Below are 12,384 nucleotides of genomic sequence, written 5' to 3' on the forward strand. Positions count from 1 at the left end.
CTCCAAAAAGCACATCAAGGCAGCATAAACTCCAGTGGTTTAATCCATGTCTTCAGAAGCAGTATGATAGGTGTGGGTGAGAAACAGATCTATATTAAAGTCCTTTTTTTACTACAAATTTTCCTCCCTGCCCAGTAGGTGGCAATATGAACAAAGAATGTGAATCGCAAAAAACAAAAGATAAAACTCAAAGAGATTATAGCGCAAAGGAGGGCTGTTTGAAAGTGGAGATTTATAGTAAAAAAAGGACTTAAATGTTGATCTGTTTCTCACCCACACATTTTTTTTCTTAAATCTTATGGATTACTTTTAGGCTGCCTTTATGTGCTTTTTTGAGCTTCAAAGTTTTGTTGAATTGCATTGTATGGACCTATAAATCTAAAATATTCTTCTAAAAATCTTTGTTTGTGTTCAGCAGAAAAAAGAAAGTACACATCCGGGAAGGCATGAGGGTTAGTATATGATGACAGCATTTTCTTTTTTTGGGTGAACTACCCCTTTAAATTACATAAAAACAGATTCACATATGGTTTTATGAAGTGAATTTGTCTAATTGTGGGTTTAAACAGTGTCTTGGACCCTGCCAGCAAGCCTACCTAGAAGTAGCTCACCTGGACAGCGGGCTGCGGGAAGGAGGCCTTCCTCGCCGGGCACGGCCACGGGGGCTCAGCTGGGTAGTGACCTGAGACCCCCGTGCATCCGTCACCTCTGACCGCAACGCTGCGCTCTGGGTCCTCGGCTGCTGCCATCCCCACCGCCTGGGGATGAGTACAAACACACACAAGGAGAGGAAGCGCTCAGCTGAAACGCCCTCGACCAAAAGTGTATGCGTGCAGCAGCCATAAGAGGAGCCTATATTGCGCTGAATTACACAGATTGTTACTGGGTCTGCGTCCCTGTTTCCACTTGGTATCAAAATCCATCTCTTGTAACCCAATCACAAGTTGTCAGCCAAGACACATGATAGTAACATCAGCCTCAAATGCATCTCCTTTTACCGCTTGTGGATTTGGAAGGGAGGGTCTCTGATTTTGTGACTACATACAGTATATTACTTACTACGTCTTATGCATGTTCATAAACCACAAATTTGACATTTTTAGTCAAGCTCCTTCAAAATATTGATCTGACAGTTATTTTATTTTAAAGCAACACATAACTGACAAAGTTTTAAACCCTTGTTTTAGCGCAATGAATTATGAACAGGTGTATAGGTGGTCCTATGCTGCAAGATGTTTCAGGACGCATTAGCGTTTACACTACAAATGTTGTCACATGCGTTTTCAACAGCCTCCGAATGTGAAGAAAGAAAGAAATGTCCACGAGCGCATCTGGTACTCAAATAATTCCAAAAGTGCTCCAGATCAGGGATAGGAAGTTAAAAAACAAATAGTGGAAACAAAAGCCTCCGAATGTGGTTTGAGTGATCCGATCACAAAACATTTACACCTGAATTCAGCACTGTCCACATCTGATCAGATCGATCGTAACAAATGTTAACATCAGGTGTAAACAGGGAGCAAGTCTACTAATGAAAAGGTAAGAAGATGCTTAAGAGAATTAAGAAACATGTCGACAGTCACATGCACACAGGACAGCCCTACTAGTGTGACCATTTCCAAAGTAAATACTGTGATTGTGTGTCTACACTCAAGCAACAGTCAGTGGAGAAGAGAGTTGTGTGTTAATTGCAGAGTGTTAGTAAAAGGAACCATGCACAGGACTCCACACTTCTCACCTGCCAGACTTGGCCCCTCGGCTGGGTGGCATGATAAAATCAGGCATTCTGATGGGGCCCAGGCCCCCACTGCTTGTCCCACTGGAGCTGTGATGTGACGGGGCCTTAGAGGAGAGTGAACTGACATCAGCCAGGTCTCCTGATGTCATGGAGCTCCCTGTGCGGGATGGGGACATGTCATTATCCACAACGCAGCGGTCCACCACGGGGTCCTCAGACTCCTTGAGGAAGAAATACAGTAGGTTTGTTTTGGAGCAAAGTCTATCAATCTAACAGCAACAGGTTTAATCCGCTCCTAAGAATATACAGTAGCTATTAATCTGTCAATCTTTTGCAACCAAGGAAGACATTTAACTAGCACAGATAATCACACACTAATCAAGGCAACACTTCTTACCTGGGTAACCTTGCGGTCAACCTCTCTGCCATCTTCATAGTAGACATCTGTAATGATGCGAGTGACAGTTGTGCGGACCTCTTGGACAGTGCGAACATGTCTGCGCATTGACGGACCTGGCTGGGTTCTGGTGGGTGTGCTTTGTTCTCCCTTTACATAAAGTAAGAGTAAGATGAAGCTTGAAGATAAAGCTACAGCCCTTTATTTTAAACACAAATCTTGTGCACATACCAACTGAAATAAGCCTTTTTTCTTTAGCCTTATTCGTTTAAGCTAGGAGCCAAGAGGGATAATTCACCCAAAAATGAAAATTCTCTCATCATTTACTCATCCTCATGCCATCCCAGATGTGTATGATTTTCTTTTGCAGAACACAAAATATGATTTTTAGAATAATATTTCAGCTCTGTAGATCCTCACAATGCAAGTGAATTGGTGCCAAATTTTTTACGCACCAAGAAGAACAAAGCCATCATAAAAGTAATCCACATGACACCAGTGTTTTAATCCATATATTCAGAAGTGATATGATAGGTCTGGGTGAGAAACAGATCAATATTTAAGTCCTTATTTGCTAGAAATTCTTCTCCTTGCACAGTAGGGGGCGTATGCATGAAGAATGTGAATTACCAAAAACAAAAGAAGAATTTGAAAGTTAAAGTGGAGATTGACTGAGCAGGGAGGAGAATTTATAGTAAAAAAGGACATACATTTTTATCTGTTTCTCACCCACACCTATTGTAAGGCTGGCACCAGAATGTCTACAACCAAAAGGCGCCATTTCTGGTAAAAGTCAAAGAACTCTGCGAGAATCAACGTCATAGAACTCTCTCACAAAAGCTGAAATCTACACCTGAATAGCACCACAGTGTGATAAATTGCAAATCACCTTGCTGCCCCCCCTTCTCTCCTTCAACAGCTCTGGACCAACACAAAGACATAAGATTTATATGTAAAAAATATAACAAATACCATGAAAACAAAGAATGCAACTTTATGTGTTTGATATCATTTAAGAGGTCTCTGTGCGACTGGTATAGTGGTCTCTTTCCCATGTTGATAAAACTAATGGTAACAAAGTTATAAGTTCTTTGCCAAAAACTGCATAATTCTGGAGGTGGCTCCCCCTCCTTGACCTACAATTGAAATTATCTCCTGTATGTTAACAAGGTTAAACCCCAGGAAGTCAAGAACCCATTCACCCCCAAATCCTCATTGTTCAAAGGATAATACCATTTGGTACACAATGTTTATTCTGTCTGGATATTTAAGGAAAGTTGGCATGAAGTTCTGGGAATCTGTATACAGATCTCCCATGCTGTACCGCTGCATGTAGTTTTGTCAGGTATGTTTCTTTGACTTGTCTTTTATTTTTAGTAATGCTTGTTTATTCTGATCATGTGAAATTGGCTTTGATTTGAATTTCTGCAACAATGTTTTATATCCTACCTGACAAATAAATTGTTATTATTTGATTTATTCTGAATTCCTCTGAAATCATTACTGGAGCTTTAATATAGGAGGAAGCCATTTAAAGACTCTCAGTTTGAATTTAAACCACTCAGGACAACCAGGTAGGACAACCACCTAGGACAGCCGGGTAGGATTTGAATTTCAATAGACCAGGGTAGACCAAACTGGAGCTTTAATATAGGAGAAACCACTCAGGACAACCGGGTAGGAGAAAGCCATTTAAAGACTCTGTCACTGCTCACCGCCCGTCTTAGCAAGTTGTATGTACGTGACTAAGCGGCAATATCGTCTGGTTATGAGAAAAGCCAAACCAGACGATATTAGTTAACCCTACAACCACTGACTAAGAACGGAACTGGCTATCCATTTTCGGGAGGTTTACGTAATTTAATAACGGCCGGCGTAAGTCTCCAAAGATCAAAAGGACAATGAATAGAAGAGGATTTAGAGTAATCAATAACCTAAAAATGTTAAATTAAAAGAATGATCAGAAATTAATTTGAGCTTAAATATAAATTAGAGGTCAACTTAAAATTGGAGTCAGATTAATATAAAATTGGAGTCAGATAAAATGAATAATGGAATTAAATGTGTGAATTAACAATAATTGATTTACTTCAGCGCTCAGAAAAGACAGAACAACGCAGAGACCTTCAAGGGCAATTTATTGAAGTTCCGCTCTGGAACGGATATGAAAATTATTATCCAGATTCCCTTTCTTCTCTTTTTTACACTATCATATCGTTCCAGAAGATATGGATTTAACCACTGGACCCGTAGGAGTACTTTTATGCTGCCTTTGTGATTTTTGGAGCTTCAAAATGTTGGCACCCATTCACCTGCACTGTATGGACCTACAGAGCTGAGATGTTCTACTAAAATTCACAATTTGTGTTCTGCAGAAGAAAGAAAGTCATACACATCTGGGAATGATGAGAGAATTTTCATTTTTGGGTGAACTATTTCTTTAATTTGACAAAATTGGCTTTGGGTTTTATTGGGTGTCACCAGAAAAAAAAAAGAAAAACAAAGAGGACGACATACCATTGAACAGTTGATATTAACTCTATTAAATGCATACATGAAAGTTATTTTTAAATATATAAATGATAGTTGGTTGATCTTGATTCATGGAAGTTTAGCTGACTTTCAATGGTACCGCTCTATGTTAGGATTCAACTTAATTTCTTTATTAGAGGTTTAGACGCTGACTTGAACATCCCAGAACTTAACTTAAGACGTAAGATAGGAAGTTTCTATAATAAAGTCCCTGGTATAACCTTGAAGGCTTTTCGAAAAGATCTGCATCATCATAACAACTAAGTGGGATCTCTTACCCTGCCAGACAGGTTGTGTGGTCCAGACAGATCAAAACTAGTCTGCTGAGACACAGCTCTCTGCCAAACCAAGAGACAAAAGGGAATTATATTTTAAAAATATAATTTTTTTTTAAATGCATTTCATCATCTGTCTAAATGTATTCTGAGTGACTGTCTCACTTTGCTGGGTGGGCTGGTAGTCGAGGTGATATCCACGCTAGTTTGTTGTGACACAGCTCTCTGTCGGACAGGGGTTCGGGGGGACGGCATTTCGGAAGTGCTGGGGACCTCTTGTTCTTTGTTAGGGGAGGACAGGCCACTGACCAGTGGCTCAGAGTTTGCTTCAGAACCATCAGGATGCAGTGACTGATGCAGTACGGCTTCACTGACTCTGCCTGAGGTTCTGCTGCCCACTGTTCCTCTCGGACGATTGGGAGACAGTGCTGAGTCATTAGTGTTAAGGGAACTGTTGAATGGCCGGCTTTGTTGCCTGCTGGAGGAGTGGTAAGAAAAACAAGTTAGAGACAGAAGCTTCGAAAGACTAAAGTACATCTTATCTGACTGCAATGTTTCACTTAAGATTCTCTGAAAAAGAATCTAACCAGGGTTCCCTCTCTTTTCAAGGCACAATTTTCCAGGACATTTTATGTCACACGGTTAATATTTTATATTTTGTGTGTCACACGGTTAATATTTAAGCAAAAACACATGACACAACAGTTTAATTAAATTTCATAAAATAAATGGTGTCTAATCAAATGAATTTTGACACAGTCAGGAAAGTTTGAGACTGAGACTGTGTGGTGACAGGGATGGGAGTAATTCTTTAAATAATGGTCACAAATTATAATATTTAATTAAACATTTAGATTTTCAACTTGTGCTTCTCTGATACACAAAAAAACCCTAAAAAACTGATAACCTTGAGCTGTGCAACTGGGTCATTCTCCATTCTACAGCTCACTACAACCCTGACTAGGCAAGAGTGGCACTATCAAACCTACTTAAAGCTTCTAAAGATATCCAACACCAACGGAACTCTAAGGTCAGTTGCGCCCAATACAATTCTTGGCACAGGGCTTACAATTTTATTTAGGAACATCTGTGTCCCTACAATAGCAGCACTGACTGATCACCTTATGTACATTTGGTAAACAAAAATATATTGATAATACATTCTAATAACTTCCATAGCCATGAAAATAGTATGCTTAGAATAGTAGTGTATATGAACATTCAAATAAGTATATATTACAATATTTTCATATAAAATGTTATTCTTAACTATTTAAATGTTTTTTAACTAATTATCCTTTTACTGATCATTAGTTAACATAACCTAAGGTATTAATGTTTGTTAATGTTATTACTGATAGTTATTTTCAAGTTTTAACAATGTCTTCTATGAAGCACACATGAAATACTAACATTTTTATTGGAGATGTCTGTATTCTGTAATTTGATGACTTAAATTTCAGTATGTTTATCACAAAAAACTATTCATTGGCTTTAAAAGACTTTGAATATAGCAAACAAGTTGTATGAACTACTTTTATGGTGCATTTTTCAGCTTGCCAGACATTTTTACTATGAACTATCCCAGCAGCATAAAGATTCTTCAAAATTCTCAGTTTGCGTTGCGCAGAAAAAAAATAACAACAGCAATAATATGAAGGGGTGCAAATAATGACAACGTTTAAACTATTCCTATAAAACCTTTATCTCCAATGAACAGCAGATGGCAGTACTGCATTTGAAAGTGTGACATTGCATTCTGTTTTCTGAGGAGTGTGATACCTGAGAGGAAGATCACTGGACTCCACATCATCCTCCACCTGGACCTGCCTGTGGGCCTCCCGCACACGGCTAAACACAGATGGACTGGAAGAAAGACAAAACACAGGCAAATAAAGCACGTTATGCCCCCAATGCACTTCAGTGCTCTCTATCCATTTCTGTTTCCTGCTACTTAGATCAGTATTTGGATTATTTAAATTCTACGGTCTAGGTCATCATTAACGCTCTGAATTTCAGATGTGTTATAATACTGTGGCAGTGAATCAGCAGCTGTGAGTGACAGAAGAAAAATTAATCCAGCCCACAGATAAGCATTTTCATAGCAACCACCACAGGTTACCTGGTTACAGCCATGGCAACAGTGGTAGCCTTGGAGACAGAGCCTTCTTCATCCATTAATGGTGGTTCTGCAAAGCATTAAAATCAAGCTTAAAAAAATGTGTTAAGCTGAACACCAATTACAAACTATATCACTAGGATGCATTGACTTCATTTTACTTTAAATTACACATATTTAAATGTATAGATAAAAAAAAAAAAAAACTGAAATCTTCATCTAAACAGTATATAACAATTCACAAAAAAATTTTAAAAAAAGAGAAAAATATATATTTTTATGATTATATACAGTATTTAGCATGTGTCTTTGGTAGAGTGAGAGAAAGGAAGGGAGGGAAAGAATTGAAGGAAGGAAGGGAAAGAATTGAAGGAAGGAAGGGAAAGAAAATAAGGAAGGAAGGGAAAGAAAATAAGGAAGGAAGAGAAAGAAAATAAGGAAGGAAGAGAAAGAAAATAAGGAAGGAAGGAAGTGATAGGAGAGACATTTAGGAAAGGAATTAAGATAGGAAGGAAAGAGTGAAAGGAGAGACATTTAGGAAAGGAAGGAAGGAAGTGATAGGAGAGACATTTAGGAAAGGAATTAAGATAGGAAGGAAAGAGTGAAAAGAGAGACATTTAGGAAAGGAAGGAAGGAAGTGATAGGAGAGACATAGGAAAGGAAGGAAGGGAGGGAAAGGAAGGAAGGAAAAGGAAAGAAAAAGGAAGGGGAAAGGAAGGAAGGGAAAGGAAGAAAGAAAGGAAGGAAGGAAAGAAAGAAAGAAAGGAGTGATAGGAGAGACATTTAGGAAAGGAAGGAAGGGAAAGGAAGTAAGGGGAAAGGAAGTAAGGAAGGGGAAAGGAAGGAAGGAGTGATAGGAGAGACATTTAGGAAAGGAATGAAGATAGGAAGCAAAGAGTGAAAGAGAGAAATTTAGGAAAGGAAGGAAGTGATAGGAGAGACATATAGGAAAGGAAGGAAAGAAAGAAGAAAGGAAGGAAGGAGTGATAGGAGAGACATTTAGGAAAGGAAGGGAAAGGAAGGAAGTAAGGAAAAGGAAGGGAAAGGAAGTAAGGAAAAGGAAGGAAGGAAGGGGAAAGGAAGTAAGGAAGGGGAAAGGAAGGGAAAGGAAGGAAAGAAGGAAAGAAGGGGAAAGGAAGGAAGGAAGGGGAAAGAAAGGGAAAGGAAGTAAGGAAGCAAGAAAGGAAGGAGGGAAGGATGGAAAGAAAGGAAAGAAGGAAAAATGGAAAGGTTTTTACTCTGCAAACTGAAATGTTCGGAGCCCGAGCTGCCCTCCTCCACCGGAGTCACCAGTTTCATCCTGAGACTCAGTTTCCCATCTCCCTCCACAGTGACTGGCTCCTCTCCCTCTCTGCTCTCCTCTACCGAAATCTCACTGGCTGCCATGGTCGTCTCCCTGGTAACATCACCCTCTGACGGCTCTGAGAATGAGGTCATCTCTGCAAAAGATGAAAATGGCATGAAAAAAGCAGTTAAAAAAAAGTTTCAAAAGCAGGAGCTATTGGTATAGCACAACAAAGAAAAGAAAGATAGGAGGGAGGAGTGTGCAGCATCAGATTGGCATTCTGATTTATCAGAACACATATATTCAAGTGTTATGCAAAGAATGGAGAGGGACACCCACCAATCGGAGTGCTGTGTCTCGGAGTCTTTTTCAGCTGACTAATTTGTAGAGGAGTTGCACTCACTGCCGGGTGGATCAGCTCGCCCTCTTTGGGCAAAGTAAAATGAAACGGAAGCTCTGGCCAGGAAAGGAAAAAAAAACAAAAAACAAACAGAAAACAGCAAGTTGGATTTACTGAAGACAGGTTACATAATAGCCAAGGATAATAGATCATCTGTTCGAGCCTTAATCCCACCTCCAGAACTGTCGCTTAGACTTTTGTTGGCATCATTGTCCGAGTTCATTCTCTCTGGGTCTTTGTGCTGTCCTGCATCAGTGGGCTTTATGCTCTGTGACTTCGCTCTCTCAAGCTGTAAAGGTGAGACCTCAGTTGATCTCACTGGCTGAGACCCTGAGATCTTTGTAGTGGGCTCACATTTGTCCAACATGGCGCTCTTCATAGGTTGCGAGGAGCTTATGAATGGCTGTGACCTCCCATTCTTTACTCTTTCCTGAGAGACCCTCTGGCTCTCCTCAAGCACCATGACACTGAAGCTCTCCTCTTTGCTGGAGGAGTGGTGATCTTTGATGGAGTCACACTGGGATCTCTCCTCCTGCTCCACAACCTCCTCATCTTCCATGGGCTTTGGAGAAAGCACTTGGCTCTGAGACAAGGCCAGGTTAAGTCCTGTGTCTTCACCCCTCCCTGTACTCTGGATGTCATCTTCATCCATCCGCTCCTCCTCTTCAGTATTTCTAACACTGTCTGTAATAACACTGTGGCTGTGAATAATAGGCTGACTGAGTTTCTGGACTTGACTTACACATCCTTTTGCATTCTCAGTGTTCTTTGGAGAGGACACAGTCAGGATAGTTTGAGACTGAGACTGTGTGGTGACAGGGATGGGAGTGCAGCTCGCAGGTTTGCCCTCTGTCAGTGAGGCTTGTGAAGAGCTGGTGACCGTCAGATCTAAGGTTTTACTCTTCTGTGGTGAAGAAGGGGTGTCTGAAACACATTCAGCACTGACGGGTTGCTGGGACTGAGTGGCACCGAAAGCTATTTTACTTTGGTTCCCTCCAATAACAGACTGAGAAAGCAGCTTTTGAGAGTTACAGTCTTCTTCCCTTTCTGGTAAAGCACTTGTACTTTTGGAGACAGGCACCTGGGAGTTATTTTGTGAATTTGACATTTTACCAGGCTCTGGGTCCATGCCATTCTTACTGGTATTTTGGGAATGGTGTTTAGGGCCAAAGTTACTCTTGTCAACATCCAGAGTTGCTTTCTCTTCCTCAATCTGCGTGGCTTGGCTATCCTCCTCAACAATGAACGCTTGAGTTTTCTGAGAATAGTTATTGTTGTCACTGCTAAGGTTCAACTGAAAACACGCAGCAACCTCTGAGGGCTGTGAAGAGCTACTTGAAGGTTTTGTTAGCTTCTCTGGTGGGTCAGTCTGCTTGGGGAATCTTGACTCTGTTACTGATGGGCTGTTCTGGTGAAGCAACTTCTTATTTGGGGCCTCTGTCCCCTGACTATTGTTCCCAGGGTCAAGGCTGGGAGTGGAAATAAACACGTCCTACATTGATAAAAAATAATAAGAATTACATTATAAACAAAAGGATGTGCACGAGATGTAAAATTTGAGTGCTACAGACTGAATACAAAGTTACTTCTAATAGTTCATGCCTACATGTGAGAACTCAGGCTGGCTAGGCACAGAGAGGCTTTTCTCCAGAACGAATACAGGGGAATTTTGGGACACTGGGGTAGAGGCTGTGGGTTGTGGTTTGGGACAGGGGTCTGTGTCCATTGGCTCCTCCTCTCTCCTTTGTGGAAGGTCCTCAGGGGGGCCTGATGTGTCCATTGGGGATTCAGCAGCTTCATTATAATCTAAATGAAATTATATGGGAGTGCTTTTAAAAAGCATGTTACATCACAAAAGCCTAATCTATATGTACAACAGACTTACTCTGCTCTTTTTCTGTGGGTGAATTTGGGACAATGTAAGGTGTCTGGCTTAAATTGTCTTGAGTGGCCGCCACAAAGTCAACAGATTGCCTAATGAAATGAAGAAACATAGGCCAGTTATTGTTTTTTTCATAGTTAATTTTTTTGGGTTGGTCACAGTACAGAGAGAAAAACAGAGCAAAGTGCATCAGCAGTTAAGACAAAGGGGTTAAAACTTCTAAAAAAATAATAATAATTTGTTAACCTAAAAGTGAAAATCACTTCGCCTCATCTAGTTCTTAACCTGTTATTGTGCATGCCCCCCTCCCAGAACTGATGTCACTTTGCTTAAATTAGTTCACATATACTATATAGTCTAGTCAAAAAAAAAAAAGAGTTAATAATGTTGACATATTATAAAGATGTATAATTTGTCAACATTATGAACAGCACACTATATAGTAAATGTGAACTCATTTAAGCAAAGTAAAGTCAAACCCATGGGTGGGGTCAAAGAGCATCAACAGGTTAACCCATATGATTTATTGAGAAGTTTAGCATGTTGACACTCTTTTTATATACAAAGAAGACTTCAACTATAGCGCAAGTCATATGGACAACTTTTATGGTGGTATTTTTGGAGCATGCAAGCTTTATATGGAAAAGAGCAGTGTCAACATTCTGCTGAACTTTTGTTCATGAAAGAAAGAAAATTGTGAAAGACATTGTGGAATAACATGAGGGCGAGCAGATAATGACAGAATTAGAATGGATCCTTAGTTTTACCCCTTCAACCGAAAATACAAATCAACAAATTGTACTATGAGTAAACACTTACTGTGAAAGACTCTCCTGCACAAGTGTTCCCTGACCAGACAGGTGAAGCAGGCGAAGAGTATGTGCAGGAGTGGATGTTGGCATTTGTTCCTTGTCAAGCTCTGAAACACTGCTTTCTGCCCTAGTGCCTGTGATGGTAAACATGGTCAGACAATAACAATAAACAAACAAAATCTATTATTAGGCGATAACAGATAATAATTAGATAAACTTGGGTCTACACACACCATTTCTATCATTTTCAAACAGGTCATCCTGAGAGGAAATGATCTCATCATCTTCATCCTCTTGACTGTCCGGTACTTGAGAGTGCAGAATGGCCTGAACACTGAGCTTCCTGCTTTCCCCATCCGGAGGCCTTGAAAGGCTGCTTGGACTGACCTCTGACCTATAACAAGATCAAGAAAATTACAACTGTCATGCTGAATAAATTTTGTAACAACATCATTAGCATCATCAGTCTGAAAAAGATGCTTGCCCTCTGGAACTTTCATCCTGACAGCCTGATGTCCTTTCTGAACTCTTCAAACCACCTGATAGAGGAAAAGAAACAAAGCCAATCACATAAGTTTATTTAAAACTTCTCAAGGGCTGAAGATCAGATGGATTCAGGAATATGTAAACATACTTTGGCTGGCAGGTTTCTGGCTGTCTCTTTGATTGGCAGGAGCTCCATCCAGCTCATCTTTCTCATCAATGACACCCTGGGACTCTGACAGCTCCAGGAGACCAAACCGAGACATCTCCTCTGTGAACAGATCAAAACAAATTTTGGAGCAACATATACTGCCATCCAGATGCTGTCTTTTCCAGAGATGTCCCTGCATTTTCCAGTTGGACAACGCCAAAACACATACTGCCCAGATTACAGGTGCATAGCTGTGTAAGCAGAGTGTTGGTACTAAATTGGCAGTCCTGACCTGTTTCCAATTGAGAAT

At 40.3% G+C, this 12,384-nt stretch overlaps 1 protein-coding gene across 3 annotated transcripts in view; it reads right to left on the bottom strand.

The window, feature by feature from the left end:
- LOC127447163 (TP53-binding protein 1-like) overlaps nucleotides 1–12,384 on the bottom strand; it is a 31,736-nt gene that overhangs the window by 14,314 nt on the left and 5,038 nt on the right. For 2 of the 3 annotated variants that reach the window (XM_051708792.1, XM_051708784.1), the window contains exons 6-21: nucleotides 12,075–12,194; nucleotides 11,925–11,979; nucleotides 11,674–11,834; nucleotides 11,448–11,574; nucleotides 10,632–10,720; nucleotides 10,353–10,552; nucleotides 8,921–10,238; nucleotides 8,686–8,802; nucleotides 8,300–8,500; nucleotides 7,065–7,131; nucleotides 6,725–6,808; nucleotides 5,108–5,420; nucleotides 4,946–5,005; nucleotides 2,136–2,285; nucleotides 1,739–1,959; nucleotides 612–758 (exon numbers count right to left, since the gene is read on the bottom strand). In XM_051708792.1, coding sequence (XP_051564752.1) covers nucleotides 612–758; nucleotides 1,739–1,959; nucleotides 2,136–2,285; nucleotides 4,946–5,005; nucleotides 5,108–5,420; nucleotides 6,725–6,808; nucleotides 7,065–7,131; nucleotides 8,300–8,500; nucleotides 8,686–8,802; nucleotides 8,921–10,238; nucleotides 10,353–10,552; nucleotides 10,632–10,720; nucleotides 11,448–11,574; nucleotides 11,674–11,834; nucleotides 11,925–11,979; nucleotides 12,075–12,194 — 3,430 coding nt within the window. The remainder of the gene's footprint in view (nucleotides 1–611; nucleotides 759–1,738; nucleotides 1,960–2,135; nucleotides 2,286–4,945; nucleotides 5,006–5,107; nucleotides 5,421–6,724; nucleotides 6,809–7,064; nucleotides 7,132–8,299; nucleotides 8,501–8,685; nucleotides 8,803–8,920; nucleotides 10,239–10,352; nucleotides 10,553–10,631; nucleotides 10,721–11,447; nucleotides 11,575–11,673; nucleotides 11,835–11,924; nucleotides 11,980–12,074; nucleotides 12,195–12,384) is intronic. The other variant, XM_051708800.1, reaches the window with a different exon arrangement.

This window comes from Myxocyprinus asiaticus, chromosome 1 (assembly GCF_019703515.2).
Source record: "Myxocyprinus asiaticus isolate MX2 ecotype Aquarium Trade chromosome 1, UBuf_Myxa_2, whole genome shotgun sequence".
NCBI lineage: Eukaryota > Metazoa > Chordata > Actinopteri > Cypriniformes > Catostomidae > Myxocyprinus > Myxocyprinus asiaticus.